Here is a 15,594-nt window from a genome sequence, read left to right on the forward strand (position 1 = left end):
CAGGAACGATGGTGACGTTGATTGGCTTCTAGAAACCGGATACGCAATGGGAATGAGAACTGGGACCTCGTCATGAGTATCCGGGCAGAAAGACCCGACACGGTTTGGGCGGCGAGCAAGAGAAACCCCAGGGAGGTGGGGAAATCCCTTGAGGTTTGACTCCCCCGTCCAGACATCACCTTCTGGCCTAAGACCCTGAGAGCCTTGCCCAGGGACCTGGGACTTTGCCCTGACCACTCTCCTACCGCCTGGAGGACCCTGTAAGTCAGAAGTTTACAAACTTTTGGTTTCAGAATCAGTGTATGACTATACGACTTGGGACCTCAAAGATAGTATCACTTATTTGTGTTATATCTGTGAGTATTATATATATATATATATATACACACACACACACACATATATAATATATCTGGCCATATTAGAAATTGAAACAACAGAAATCGGTTGATCCAGTTGTAATATTAATAACCCATTACATTAAAAGAAATATTTTTATGAAAAATCTCTTTTCAAAAATGAAATAGTATAGTGAGAAGATTTTACATTCTAGATTTTACATTCTTTCTAAATGAAAAAAATCTAGTCTCACACAAATATAGGTAAGGGAAGTATTTTGAATAACATTTTCAGATAATTATGGCTACTCATCTTTGATACAACACTAAAACTACACAAGTGTTAGGTTTCATAAATAATATTTTGCAATGTGGAACTTGAAACTATAATTGAATATTTCCAAATCTGTTGTGTAAGAGTCCATAGGTCTGTTTTGTACATTGAATGAATATTGTATCAATTGATGATTTTTTTTAAAGTAATGCATTGCTTTACCAAGTTGTATAGATTTTAGAGTGTTGATGTTTAAGGTTATCAAACAATCACATTTGTTAATGTCACCACAGCTTACACTAGAAAAGTCTGTCAGTACTGGGAAGCTGTCAAGATTAATTTTCTAATGAGAGCTTGCATTTTATCATTGGCAATAAATATTGTAAGTTGATTTCCTGCTAGGGAGAAACTCATGTTTGTTATGCCAAATAACTAAATCTAAAAAATCATAGCTTTCCTGTTCTTCATTCTTAAAGTGAAAATAGTATTCCATAAAAAAAAGCTATGTCAGCTCAGAAAAACTATTTTCCTTGGGACATAGTACTTTAAAATGGAGCAGAAGTATTTTATGTGTATTTCCCATTTCATCCTATCAGATATTCTAAAATGTGGACTCAAGAATGATGACTGTAGAAACAATAATTTTTAATACTACAACCTGGATATTTTTCAGTGAAACTTGCTTTTTTATTCTTCAATTAAATTGTGGTGAAGAATTCATAACTGCTATTGCTGTTTGTTAAAATAGGCTCATTTCTGCTAACTTTTACATTAGTGTAAATGTCAACACAGTGAAAAAGGTAGGGGCTTCCCTGGTGGAACAGTGGTTATGAAATGGCCCTCCAATGCAGGGGACAAGGGTTTGATCCCTGTGGGGGAACTGAGAGCCCATGTGTCAAAGGACAACTAAACCTTCAAGTTGCAACTGCTGAGCCTAAAGCCCATGCTCTGCAACTAGAGAAATCCCTCATGCCTCAGTGAAGATCCAGTGCAGCCAAAATAAGAAATACATATTTAAAAGAAAAAGGTAAATAAATTTTTGGTAATGTTATAAAAATAGTTTTGACCTCATGGATCCCATAGAAGGGTCTCAGAGACTTCAAGGGTTCCACAGATCACAGTTTGAGAACTACTGTTCTTAGTAAAGCAGGGAGACTACAAGTTAGCACCCACCTCCCTGCCTCCTCTTCACTCCTAGACTCCCTCTTCCTGAACCGGACTCCGTGCTTCCCAACTTTTACTTATTAGGGCTCTGCCTCTTGGTTCATCTGAAAGAGAACTTACCCCTAGGAATTTGATGCCAGTGTCTCCATCTAGGAAGGGACTTGGGAGACAGGTGTTTCCCCTTTGGAACTGGGAATAGTTTGTGCCTGAAGGCACAAGAGAGAAATTCATTCCTGACCCATTTTGGATTTGTTGGTACCAGCTTAATATTTATCCATATCCCAGAAATAAATCTGATGTAATCTGTGTGAGAAATAATATTGGCTCTTGGTTTTAAATGTGTCTAATGTACCTTACTTGAGGCCCACTATCATCATCAATAATAGTGCTGCTCAGAGTTCCAGGTCTGCACTTTTCATGTGGTAGGTGCTAGCTCTATATGGCTATCGAGCACTTAAAATGTGGCTAACATCACTGAGTAGTTGAATTTTTATTTAATTAAATTTAAATTTAAATAGCCATATGTGGCTAGTAGCTACTGTATTTGACAGAGCATATCTAAGTGGTTTAGTTTTCATTCTCCCAAGATACTGTATGACTTATAGATTGAAGTACATTGAAATTATCTTCATACATTTAGTTAGGTGGGTCTTAGACATTACTGTAAAATATGGCAGGCCCAAGAAAATTTAATCTGCCTCCAGTGCAGGAGACCTGGGTTTGATCCCTAGATCCCCAGGAGAAGGGAATGGCTACCACCCAGTAATCTTGCCTGAAAAATTCCATGGACAGAGGAGTCTGGCGGGCTACCGTCCATGGGGTCGCAGAGTCAGACCCACTGAGCGACTAACACTTTCACTTTCTTTAACATCATTAACCTAAACATAATTTATCACCTCAAGGTCATCAGTTTTCAAAAACACTCATTATTGGAGCTATTTCTTATCTACATTACATTGAGACTCGTGATGTCATTTCTGTTAACCTGGTAAACATAAGCAAGCACTTATGTCTTCACTTAGACACAAGAAGGTATTTATTGAATACCCCATTATAAAATACCCTGTTGGTCCTGCAAAATTATAAAAATATAAAACAAGATGAAAACCTTAGAATTCCCACCACCTTTGAATTGTTTACCTATTATTCCTCCCCATAGGGTGTGTAAAGTGATACTTACCCCCAATTTCAGTTTTTTGTTTCCTTTTACCCTTGGACCCCACTCTCCTCATCATCTCTACCTAAATGAAGATATACATAAAATTTTCACAGTTGTTGAATGAAGAATTTTCTAAGCATGACCCAAAGATTTAAGAAAAAAATGCAAAGAAGAAATAATACTTTTCTATGGCAACCACAAACTCACAAGCATGCAAACACGTGTCCATAATCAAATTGAAAGACACCTAAAAACTCTGATAGACAAAATATTAGCATGTGTCGATATTCTTCACCGAAAGACCACTAGGAACACACCTAGTTGAACACACTGTGTTTACTACTTGATACAGCCAGGGAGAATGCACACTGTGGGGAACCACAGGGCATCTTAGAGTGAGGGTATAAGAAAGAATGTGTTATTGTGGGATTTGGGCTTTGGCTGGAGAAAAGAGGGGTTTACTCCAAACTGAGTATTGCCAGGAAGCATGGTCAATTACATGATTGGGTGTCCCAATCAATCACATCTATAAAGAGGGCAGGCTAGAGCAAGGATAAAGGAGCATTTGCAACCATTAGTCGTGTTACCCAGGATAGGGAGATGTTCAGTACTTTCTGACTTGCACAGTGCCCTGTTTCTCTGTGCTTAAATGAAATTATGTATAGTGTTGTCTTGTTTTGTTTCCCTTTATTATGATTTCAGTGTATCCTCATTTGATGTTTCTATTTTATAAAATGATTTATTCCAAAGAAAACAACATGGCCTAGCTGTGAGCACCAGACCAGCTTCAAGTAACTCTGAGGTCTAGCTGTGAGGGTCACACCTGTTCCCTTGGGTCAGGAGGCTGATTTTTCTCCCTTAAATTCAATATTTTAAAATTCCTACATCAAGACTGGAAAATAAAGACTATTAAAAAAACAATTTGGAAAAGAAATGTAAATACCAAATAAATTCATTATTAATAAATGGGAAAAGTGGGAATGTGAAAGGAAAAATGGAAGAAAAATTATATCTGTCAGCTTGGCAAAGATGAAAGGAAAATAAAGGCTAGACCTTTAATAGGTCTTCTTGGGAAAGTCAAGGTAGGGCAGGGAAAACAGATTAGGATTGGCCGGTGTGAATAAGTATCAGCAGGCTTTGGGTTATAATAGTGGTCTTTGATTGTCTGGTACCTGGCCCTGGAATCATTAAGGCAAAGGAACATTACCTCTTAGGGTATAAAGGCAGATCAGGGGGTAAGGGGGGTGGTGGCAGGGTGGGATGGAAGTCTGGATTGGTTAGTTTTCATATCAGAGGCTTTCTCCTGGCTGGGCTGTAGTCCTGGGAAAGCTGTCTCTCCTCAGTGAGAAAGATTTTGTTATTGTTTTTTAAATTATTAATTTTTATCTTTGCACTGGGTCTTCACTGCAGTGCATGGGTTTTCTCTACTTGCAGACAGTGGGGGCTTGGGGGTGGCTCCTTTCTAGTTGCAGCGCACAGGCCTCTCATTGCCATGTCTTCTCTTGTTGCAGAGCACAGGCTCTGGGCCCAGGGGCTTCAGTAGTTGCAGCACACGGGATCAGTTGCTCTGAGGTATTCGGAATCTTCCCCAACCAGGGTTGAACCTGTGTGCCTGGGTTGAACCTGAATACAAGGGGATTCTTATCCACTGTACCACCAGAGAAGTCCTTCAACAAAACATTCTTAAACAACTGAGCTATCAGAGCAAATTTCCCCACATTTTGAACCCAGGAGTTTAAGCATGGGAAGTTCTTTGGCAACTAGCATCTGCTCCCATGTCTTGAGAAAGGTGAACTACATGAGTCTTGATGAGACCACCTCTTATTACAGAAGCTGAAAACCCACTTTCCTAACCTTTTTTGTGGCTGGGCACAGGCAGGCATCCTATACTCTGGTGTGCTTATGGCAGATTTTGATTTAGGGGTTAGTTACAGGAAGAACTTGGGCCTGTTCTATCCACTAATTTCCTGAGCCCATTCCTTCTTCAACTCTTCATTCTCATCTCTGTATCCAGGAAAACTTGACCCATCAGTTGAGTCTATGAATCCACCAAGATAGCTACTGCCAAACACACCTCTGGCTCCCTAAGTAAGTGTTCTTACTTCTTCCTCTTCTGTTCCCCACCAGATTATATCCACTCTCCAATAGCTTGGACTCATGCATGATGTATTCTGTCTATATCCTGACAATTCAACCATCCTCTCAAGCCCCGCTGACTACTCCACCTCCTCCCCCTCTCACTGCAGCTCCCACTCTCTGAGGGTCACGTGGATGTGCCTCCAGAATTTGCATGCAGGCAGGTGTACGTATCCCTCCCTCTTTGCACTCCACATGCCCCAGTGATGTTTAATTAATTTCCCTTTTTAAAGAAATTAATTTCCCTTTTTCTAAAATCAGCCCATTTGTTTTCTGCTGCTTATATGTAAGACTACTAATTTAACATTAAGCTTAGTATCTATTTCTACCATCTCAAAACACAGCTGACATAAGACATGACTTCAGAACCAAGTAACTTCCAAAAACTCATATACACCTGAACCTTACATGGCTTCCCCACTCGCCTTCCCATTGCAAAAATTATCAGAACGTGCAGATAAATGAAGGAATTCTTACACCAGATATCTCAAATCTTACAGTATATCAAAGGTTAAACAGTTATGAACTGCCAAATATTTACCATTTCCTCAGCTGCTTAGATGATTTGGAAGACCCTGATGCTGCCAAAGATTGAGGGCAGGAGGAGAAAGGGGTGACAGAGGATGAGATGGTTGGATGGCATCACTGACTCAATGGATATGAGTTTGAGCAAACTGCGGTGCATGGTGAAGGACAGGGAGGCCTGCGTGCTGCACTCCATGGAGATGCAAAAAGTCAGACACAACTAAGCAACGGAACAACAACTGCTTAGAAGGATGGCAGGAGAAATTATGGGGCAGAAAAGGTGCTTTAGAAATCAATATGGATGTTGTCACCAATTACTATTTGTTGCAGGAGCCGAGATCCTGTAACACAGTCACTCATTCTCATCCGTTTGTCTCAGTGGCAGGTGAAGAACCAAATCAAAGGCAACAGAAGAGATAAATCAGTTAACACACATTTTAATAAACACATTAAAGACATTCCAACCATTCCCCTTAGAGAAAGAAGATCAACTATTACCGTCCCCATTTCAGAGACAGAGCAGCGAGGACAAGAGACTCGTGACTGCCATAATGCCTGTCATCTGAGAGCTTTCAGAAACCCAGCAGGACCATCCGGCTGAGGCTGAGAGCTGGGAATGAGGAAAAGGAAAAAAGGCTAAAGGAAAAAGCCTGGGGCTGTGCCAGGAAGCCTTCTCTCAGGGTCTCAGTGTAAGTCTGGATCTCGTGCAGTTAAGCCACAGGAAAGGGAAAATTCTCCCAGTGAAGGCAGATGAGAATTCATAGATGATCTCTTGAGTTCTGGCATTGGTAAAGGTTACCTTCCCACCATCATAATCCAGAGCAACTCTAATCTGCTGGGGGCAGTAGGACAGGATCTGGAAGGGCTCAGGGCTGGTGCATATAGACACCCCAGCTGAGGACAGCTGCAGAGTCCAGAACCCCTCCTCGGGGGTGAAGTTGAGAAATCCCCTTCTCACCACTGACTCTCTTGCCACCCCCACCAGGCAGAATTTTGGCCATATTCCATTTTCCTGAGACCATTCCTCCTCCAACTCCTTATTCTTCTCTCTATATCCAGGGGAATGATACCCATCAGTGATGCCTATAAATCCACCAAGATCTCTACTGCTGAACACACCTCTGCTTCCAGCCCTGTCTCTCCTTGCGTCGTCTTTCTCCTCTGCTTCCCAGCAGATCCTGTCCACTTTCACTTCCCAGTACACTTTGCCCCATGTGAAGCCCTTACTGCCCAGCACCCCGGGCTCTGGATCAAATCGCTGACCACGCTGGCATTTGTTCATCCGCAAGCCAGTGAACATCATACTCTTCCCATTTGGAGACACTGAGAGGTAGCCATTGGCTGTCTGGGAATCCAGGATGATCCTCACTGTGGGGACAAGGAGACAAAGGTGTGGTATCAGAAAAGATACCAAATGAGATTTGTCCCATAGGTTCTGGGGCCTTTGTGACAATGGTGGGAGACTCCTCAGGGGACCAGGACAGAGACTGCTTTGACCTTGTGCTCAGACTATTAGCAACCATATCTAGAGAGTATAAAGAACACAGAAAATTCAAGGCCTCAGGCAGTGCGAAGAGACTGGAGAGGAAAAAAAGATAAGAACTGGGATCACTATAGCTGAGCAAATCTGGGGAACAGTTTATGGTTCTGAACTCAGGATAAAGAATTTGGATACCTTAGTCACATGAAGACCTTCCTCGTTAAAACAAACGGGCTGACCCATAAGTAATAAGAGCTTCACAGGAAAGTGGTAATTTGCAAACTTCAGCCACTATCCCCTCCAGATACTCACTTGTCTTATATTGCAGCTTCCTCATCAATTTTCCTAGAGTAAAAGAACAAAAGGACAGTGAGCAATTCTTTCTTGTTTTTTGTTTTTTTTTTCTCCCTTTAGCCACACTGCTTGGCTTTCGGGAAGACCAGGGATTGAACTCAGGCTGAGGGCAGTGAAAGCACGGAGTCCTACCCACTGGACCACCAGGGAATTCTTGACAGTAAGTGACTCTGACACCACAGCTTCTCGGTCAGACTCTCTTACAGTATCTCATATAACTTTAACAGTTAACAGGGGATCATGAAAGTTCAAGTGAAACAGAGGAATTAATTCAGGAGACACCCACAGCTGTCCAGTCTAAACAGGTTCATGTGAATATCCATGACAACACGTGTTGAACCCACCTAGTGCTTCATTAAAGAGTACCTTTGGGCATACTACCCGTTTTTAAACTGAGTCCTAAACTTCTAGTCCTAAACCACACTATTTCTTTCCACTCTCAAAGACACCTCTTTAGAGTCATTCTCTCATTATTCTTTAATTTTATTTTCAATTGTGGTTAAAACACATAACATTTACTGTCTTTACCATTTTTAAGTGTATAGTTCATTAATGTTAAATATGTCTAAATTGTTGTGCAATCAATTTCCAGAACTTTTGCATTTTTTAAAACTTAAACTCTATACTTATTAAACAACAGCTCCTCATTTCCCCCTCCTCTCTAACCTGGCAACCACTAATCTACTTTCTGTTGCTATGGATTTGACTGCTTTAGAGACCTCATGTACATGGAATCACACAGTACTTGTCTCTTTGTGACTGGCTCATTTCATTTAGCATATTGTCCTTGAGTTTCATCCATGTTAGAGTATGTGTCACAGTTTCCTTCCTTTTTTAGGCTGGATAGTATTCAGTTGTCTGCATATGCCACATTCCATTTCTCCATTCATCCAGTGATGAACATTTGGGTTGCTTCTACTTCCTGTCCATTGTGAATAATGTTGCTATGAACATGAGAGTGCAAATATCTCTTTGAGGGCTTGCTTTTAATTCTTTGGGAAGTGGGAATGCTAGATCATATGGTAATTATGTGTTTAAAATTTTGTGGAAATGCCATACTGTTTTCCATAGCCTCCCAATCTTCTTTTACCTCACTGTTAGATATGAAATATATTTCTTCCAACTCTGAGACCTATTAACTATGATTCTACATTATGGAACAGTCTTAGACTATCACATGGAAGCCTCCATGGTTTGGACTTAAATTTCCTCCCCAGTGTCCCTGCCTGGTGTGAATGACATGAACAAGAGCCAGGAACTCTGAGAAGGTGCGGCCATGATCAAAACTTAAAGAAACATTACAGAGAAAGAAAGAAGGTTTTCTAGGCTCAGAACTCCCTCCTTTACCATGGAATCCTCTGAGTCCTTTCTCTAAACAAAGAAGTTTATCTGAAAATTCTTCAATCTGTTTTCTGACTTCAGGACTGATAGGCTTTTCAATCCAGAACTTCTTCTGGGGGTATCTAGAGATAATGAAGTCACAGTAAGTACTCCTGAGAGAAAGGCATGGTTTCCCACCGTCAGAGTAAACACATGCGAACAAATACCAATAATGGACCAAAGAGGCTTTTCCAAGTGGCTGGTTTCGACATCAGAGTCAGAGAGAAGAATATAGAGATCTGAAGAAAGGGCCATGATCCAAGGATTCTCTATCCACCAACATGTCATTTATGGTGGTTTAGTTGCTGAGTCTTGTCTGACTATTGAGATCCCATAGACTGCAACCTGCCAGGCTCCTCTGACCATGGGATTCTCCAGGCAAGAATACTGGAGTGGGTTGCCATTCCCTTTTCCAGGGCATCTTCCCGACCCAGGGATCAACCTGCGGGAGATTTTTTTTACCACTGAGCCACCAGGGAAGCCCAAAAACCTAGAGCTATGCCTGAACAGGGACTTAAACAGATTAAAAGTCTGATGTTTGACCTACCAACTGAGCTATCTGGGCCCTCTTAAGTATATCAATACAAAATACTTAAATAACAAAATTACTAAGGAAAACCTCATGGAGATATATCAGTCCTATTCCAAGAACACAAAGAATGTACCTTTCAAGTGCATACAACTGTCCAAAAATTTAAAACACACAATACAGAAAGCCTCGATAAAGTCCAAAATAGTAGAAATGGCAACACACTTGTCTGATCACAAAATATAAAAACTATGAAACATAAAACTGTTAGGAAAAAAAACACAGCACCATTGACAGATGTCCTCTTTTTTAAACAAATCTTATATTAAATAGCAAATGAAATTTAAAATTTTAAAATATCTAGAAAACAATGAAAAATACTATGGACTAGAAATTATAGCATATTTCAAAAACAAGGCTCATAAATATATACACACAATATTAGAAAATATTAAAAAGAGAAAAAAGAGAAAGGCAAGTAGAGAAGGCAAAAATAGATATAAACAAAACATATTCAGATATAAACTATAAAATGTAAGGATATTATTTGTCAAACACTGCAAATACTTTTTAAAATATAAATGAAAGTGATTTCCAGGAGCTATAAATACTAACTATTCCAATTAAAATGTGTCAGATGAATTTATTTTAAAAGAAAATTTTATGTTGCATATAAGAGATACATAAAAATAACAGCCCAGATAGATTGAGAGTTAGAAAATAAAAAGTTCAATAGTATGCAAACACTAATCAAAAGAAAACTAGACTAACTACTGATATCAGACAAAATACTCTAGGGCAAAAAGTCTTACACATTCTGTATCACCCTCGTTTCTTATATAATCACTCATCTCCGACTGTCTCTGTCTGGTCTCCCCAGCCAGAATCTGGCATCCTATCTCCTTTCCCCACCTGGTAACTGGTCCATGGTAAATGCTCAGATTATGCCAACAGTCCTGGGTGTCTCTGAGATGAACTATGTATTCTCAAAATATTTGGCTTTTATCTCTGTTCAAAGCTTCTGCATGTCATTATGGGTATGGTTTTTCAAAAGTGTCAGTGTTTAATACCTAACACATTAGCTGAGAACCACTGCCAAAGAAACCATTATTTTTGTGACTCATATAAGTATCTTCTTCTTATGATCCAGCAGAGAGCAGGCAACCATCACTAACAAGCATGGAGGACAATTTGATGAAGAAATGTGCTCTACAAAATGTGAGGGAAGTGCAGCCAGGAGAGGCAGCTGGGAACCAAATAGGAATAAAAAGAACAAAAGGACACTGGATCTTAGAAACAAATGTGTATTTTAAACTTTTTCAAATACTTTGCCATAATCTCCTCCCATTTCAATTCTCCCTATCCTCTTACCATCCTAAGTTCCAAGACAATAATTTTTCTAGGATGTTCTATGAATACCTTTCATATTACACTTTCTAGAAGAATCTCTCTTCTTCCAAATAACCCCTTTCATCCCTTGCCAAATTTCAATAAGTTATGGTGACAGAAAGAAAAAACAAAGGAACACTAAGTGGTTAAAAAAATAAAGCAAGCAGCACTTACCTGCGTGTTATGTCACTTGGGTCCTAGAAAGGAAGAGAAGACAGACTGTCATGGAAATAAGGTTCCCAGGAGCCGACACCGTTCCTTACGATGAGCTCGCTGGGAATGGGTACACAATAGGACTGTACAGAGAATTTTCTGGTGGGCTTGGACCTGTGCTATTCTCCACTGTGGTATCAGTTTATGGGGACACATGTTTCCCCTTCCTTTCCTCCATTTGAGTCTAGAATATCCTCTCCAGAAAAACTTTCTTGATCTGTTAGGACTTCTACTGTCTATCAGATTAAGACTGAAATCTCAGAATGCCTTTGAAGGCCTCTACTCAGCTGGCTCCATCTTACCTAGCCCATCTTCCCTTTAACTTCTTCCTCGCTTAGGCTGACTCCTCCAGAAAGGTGGCCCCTTTCACTCTATGTATCCTTCCTATCTTCCAAACTCTCTTCCTCAGCACCTGCGGGCTTCCCAGGTGGCTCAATGGTAGAGAATCCTCTCGTCAGTGCAACAGCCACAGGAGACTCAGGTTTGATCCCTGGGTCAGGAAGATCCCCTGGAGGAGGAAATGGCTAACCCACTCTAGTATTCTTGCCTGGAAAACCCCATGAACAGAGGAGACTGGCGGGCTACAGCCCCTGGGGTCGCAGAGAGTCGGATAGGACTGACATGCATGCTGCACCTACACCCACCTTTTTATTATCACACATTAAGTTTATTATCACATTCATGTGTTTCATTTTAACCAATGCACCTCCACAAATGGAATGTTCAACTCCTCTTTCCTGCTAACCCAAATCTTTACATTTTCCTCAAGGCTACCATTACAAGCTGCTTCATCCATGAAGCTTTTCCTGACTAGCCTTTTCCAGAATTCCTGTGGCTTCCAGTCTGATTATAAGATTTAACACTCAATTATTTCTTATAAATGTACATGTATGGATGTGAGAGTTGGACCATAAAGAGAGTTGAGCATCAAAGAATTGATGCTTTGAACTGTGGTGTTAGAGAAGACTCTTGAGGGTCCCTTGGACTGCAAGGAGATCAAACCAGTCCATCCTAAAGGAGATTAGTCCTGAACATTCATTGGAAGGACTGATGCTGAAGCTGAAGCTCTAATACTCTGACCACCTGATGCAAAGAACTGACTCATTGGAAAAGCCCCTGATGCTGGGAAAGATTGAAGGCAGGAGAAGGGGACGACAGAGGATGAGATGATTGGATGGCACGACCAACCCAATGGACATGAGTTTGAACAAGCTCCGGGAGTTGGTGATTGACAGGGAAGCCTGGCGTGCTGCAGTCCATGGGGTTGCAAAGAGTTGGACATGACTAAGTAACTGAACTGAATTGACCGACAGATCTTACTATCTCAGCACATATTGCATATCTGTGCATATTGCAGTCTCCTGCCCACTGTGATTTGGGACTTACAACCTATCGGTTTGCTAATTAACTTGTCAATGAACTCAACAAAGGAGAACAAAACCTTGTCTCTCCTGACTCCTGGTCCAGATCTCATGCTAATGGAGGGGCCAGACTGCAGCCTGGAGCAAGAGGACTTGGGTACAATTTAACTGGTCCATCACCTGCAAAAGTTCAAGTGCTGGCTGCCGAGCTTTCTTCTCTAGCTCAGAAATCAGGGTCTCCAGCTGGATGACCTCCTCAGAGCCCTTGGTGACATGGCTGTTCCTTCCCTCAGAAAGGTGTTGCTCCATTCCCTCCAGCCACTTCAACAGGTACTGCTCCCTTTCTCTCAGGAACTGATAGCCCTGCTCAAACACTGATGCTATGTCTTGCTTGTGGTTCTGGAATTTTGCCTACAGTAAAGGCAGAAAGACAAAGAGGATTTCTCCTGAGAGACTGGAAACATTTGTGAGATCTGAGGATAAGTTCAGAACAAGAATCCCTTCTATCACACCCACCTTCTCCTCATCCCTCATTATGCCCCCTCCCCTCAACCTACATACACACACACACTCTCTCTCTCTCTCTCTCTCTCCCACCCAACACAGGTACACAGAACATTCACCTGAAACTTCTCGTACCAGCAGGGCCTGAATCTCATCTTCTCCTGTAGATTGAAAATTCTGAATCCTGTCCCGGTCTCCCTTCAGAATCTTCAGATGGTTTAGAATTCTACCCTATGCGGAAAAAAAAAAACCATGAATAATCTCAAGATGAAGATGAAAATGCCTTCAATAAGAAAAGACACCTGCAAAATGATTTCAGAGTGAAATCAGATAGTCTTGATCTTATGTAGTGTTATGAGATAACTAGGTTGGAATAGTTTTCATCCTAGTTAATGATGAAGAAACAAAGTGAGTGCTATGTTAGCTTAGAGTAGCTTCTCAGAAGTGAGATAAAATGCATGTTAAACTTATACTGTACTGTATGTCAATTACATCTCAATAAAACTGGGAGAAAAATAAGTGAGATAAAATTTATTATCATTACAACTACTAAGACTTATAGTGTAGTTTTTATATTTACACTGTTTCTTTCCACCACAAATATAGATAATTTATATTAAAATTAATTGATAACATGGAAATAAAAAAGAAAATCAACACAAAATAATGAAGGAAAATATATACACTAACTCCAAATCACTCAGGGAATGACTAAATCAATTTTAAGAGTCCTGTTAACCAAAGACAAAAGGGAAATAGTGATTCATGTAATCCTTTAGCAGACAGAAGGAAAAATACTGGTATGTCAGAAAAAAATAATATTTTCCCTGAGATTAAATTCTGAAAGGAAATTCATATAAGATGCAATATTCTCACAAATATTTTTATAATACATATTAAGCACACACTTTGAAGCTAAGTATCAAGATGGCTATCAAGAGCACCAGTATTCCATATTGCTGGTTGAGGCTTGATCAGATGCTTCGGAAACTAAGACATCAAGGCAATGGGATAGGTTTGCTATTATAAAAGATATGAAAACAAACCAGTTTTATTATTCAAATTAAAAGAATCCATGTTGCCAAGAACTTACCATGCTATAGAATTTGAACCTTCCCCTTACAATTGTTAGAATGGCTAATATTTAAAAAAATGAAAGATAACAAGTATTGGTGAAGATGTGAAGAAAAGGAAACCCTGGTACACTACTAATGAGAATGGAAACTGGCACAGTCATGGAAAACACAATAGATGCTTCTCAAAAAATTAAAAATAGAACTACCATATGATCCAGCAATCCTATTTCTAGGTATTAATCTAAAGGAACTGAAATCAGGATCTCAAAGAGACATCTGCACTCCCATGTTTATTGCAGCATTATCCTCAACAGCCAAGCTTTGGAAACAACCTAATATTCAATGGATGAATGGATACAGACAGTGTGGTACATACATACAATGGAATCTTACTCAGCCTTTTAATAAGAAGAAAATCCTGCCATTTGCAACCACACAGATGGACCTGGAGGACATCATGCAAGGTGAAATAAGCCAGGCACAAAAGACAAATACTATATCATCTCACTTGTATGAGGAATCTAAAACTCTTAGAAGCAGAGTAGAATGGTGGTGGCCTGCAGCTGGAGGGGAAGGTAAAGGGGAGGTGATGGTCAAAGGGTAAAAGTTTCAGTTATGCAAGATAAGTTCTGAAGATCTAGTCTACACCATAGTGCTTACAGATAACAATACTGTGTTATATAGTTAACATTTGCTAACAGGACAGATCTTACGCTAAGTGTTCTCCCTTTCTCATACACAGTAAGACAATAATAAATCAGGTGGGAGGAAACTTTGGGAGGTGATGAATATGTCTCTGGCCTTGATGGTAGTGACATATTTATCCCCAAACTCATCAAGTAGCATACAGTAAATATGTGGGCAGCTTTTTATGTGTCAAACATACCTCAATACAGTGTTTATTAAACAAATTTTGGACCTTATCCTGAAGGTACAATAGAACTTTTTTGGCTCCAAGAACAGAGCTGGGGTCCAGCGAGCTTCTTACCCGATAAGACTGGGCAGCTTTCTCCAGCAGAAGAGCAGCGTGGTGCCTGTGCTCCCGGGACGCCCGACACACGACACCCAGGATCTGCTGGTCGTCCTTGAAGTGGTAATACAGCTTCTCCGCTCTCTGCTTGAGCAGTCTGTCCTCTCTGGGTTGTCTTTCCTCATCTACTTTCATCCTCCAGATGTTCTCCACTATGCTGGCCATCTGCCACACATGGCGGATATTCTCTTTCTTAAAGGCTGTCTTGCAGAGAGAACAACATAATGGCTGCTGAGCAGATTCACAGACCTTAATGATGCAGTGATAGCAGAAGACATGACCACAGTCGACGGTAACGGGGTCTTTCAAGTAGTCAAGACAGATAGAACACAGCACCTCGTCCTCCAGTTTCCTCAGAGGAGAGGCAGCGGCCATGAGAGCATCGCTGAAACCCTGCAGAGCGCTCCTTCTCAAAAGGAGGAATGACCTTCTAAGAAGATGCAAAGGAAAAACAGAAATTGTGAATTTATTCAACATTAAAATGGAACTCATGAGAAAATAGTTTTTATGTTCAAATTGTTCCCAACCTTTTCCCTCTAAATCCAAAGTTCCTTTCAGACCACTATCCAGAACAGATTCCAGCCTGCAAAGCTAAACTGGTATTAGTTTCAGGTAGTCTGCTTTTCTGTAAACATTTTAAAGGGTACTAATACGTGTAATTAAGTGGTGAGTATTCTAGAAG

General features: G+C 40.4%; 1 protein-coding gene and 1 long non-coding RNA gene across 3 annotated transcripts; one reads left to right on the forward strand and one right to left on the reverse strand.

The window, feature by feature from the left end:
* LOC122697351 lies at positions 1–11,958 on the forward strand. Of its 2 annotated transcripts, XR_006342054.1 has the most exons (8): positions 1–260; positions 3,638–3,745; positions 4,447–4,507; positions 4,950–5,023; positions 6,109–6,285; positions 7,491–7,590; positions 8,853–8,913; positions 10,490–11,958. It is a non-coding gene; the product is annotated as an uncharacterized LOC122697351 (long non-coding RNA). The 2 variants fall into 2 exon arrangements; XR_006342055.1 differs by lacking the exon at positions 3,638–3,745.
* LOC122697349 (tripartite motif-containing protein 26-like) lies at positions 6,271–15,585 on the reverse strand. Its single transcript, XM_043908112.1, has 7 exons — positions 14,871–15,585; positions 12,942–13,037; positions 12,483–12,713; positions 10,903–10,925; positions 8,778–8,893; positions 7,389–7,421; positions 6,271–6,964 (listed from the first exon to the last, which is right to left on the reverse strand). The coding sequence occupies exons 1-7, from the start codon at positions 15,402–15,404 to the stop codon at positions 6,273–6,275; spliced, it is 1,725 nt and encodes a 574-aa protein (XP_043764047.1). The 5' UTR covers positions 15,405–15,585; the 3' UTR covers positions 6,271–6,272.
* Between the last annotated feature and the right edge of the window lie 9 nt (positions 15,586–15,594).

This window comes from Cervus elaphus, chromosome 7 (genome assembly GCF_910594005.1).
Source record: "Cervus elaphus chromosome 7, mCerEla1.1, whole genome shotgun sequence".
Classification (NCBI taxonomy): Eukaryota; Metazoa; Chordata; class Mammalia; order Artiodactyla; family Cervidae; genus Cervus; species Cervus elaphus.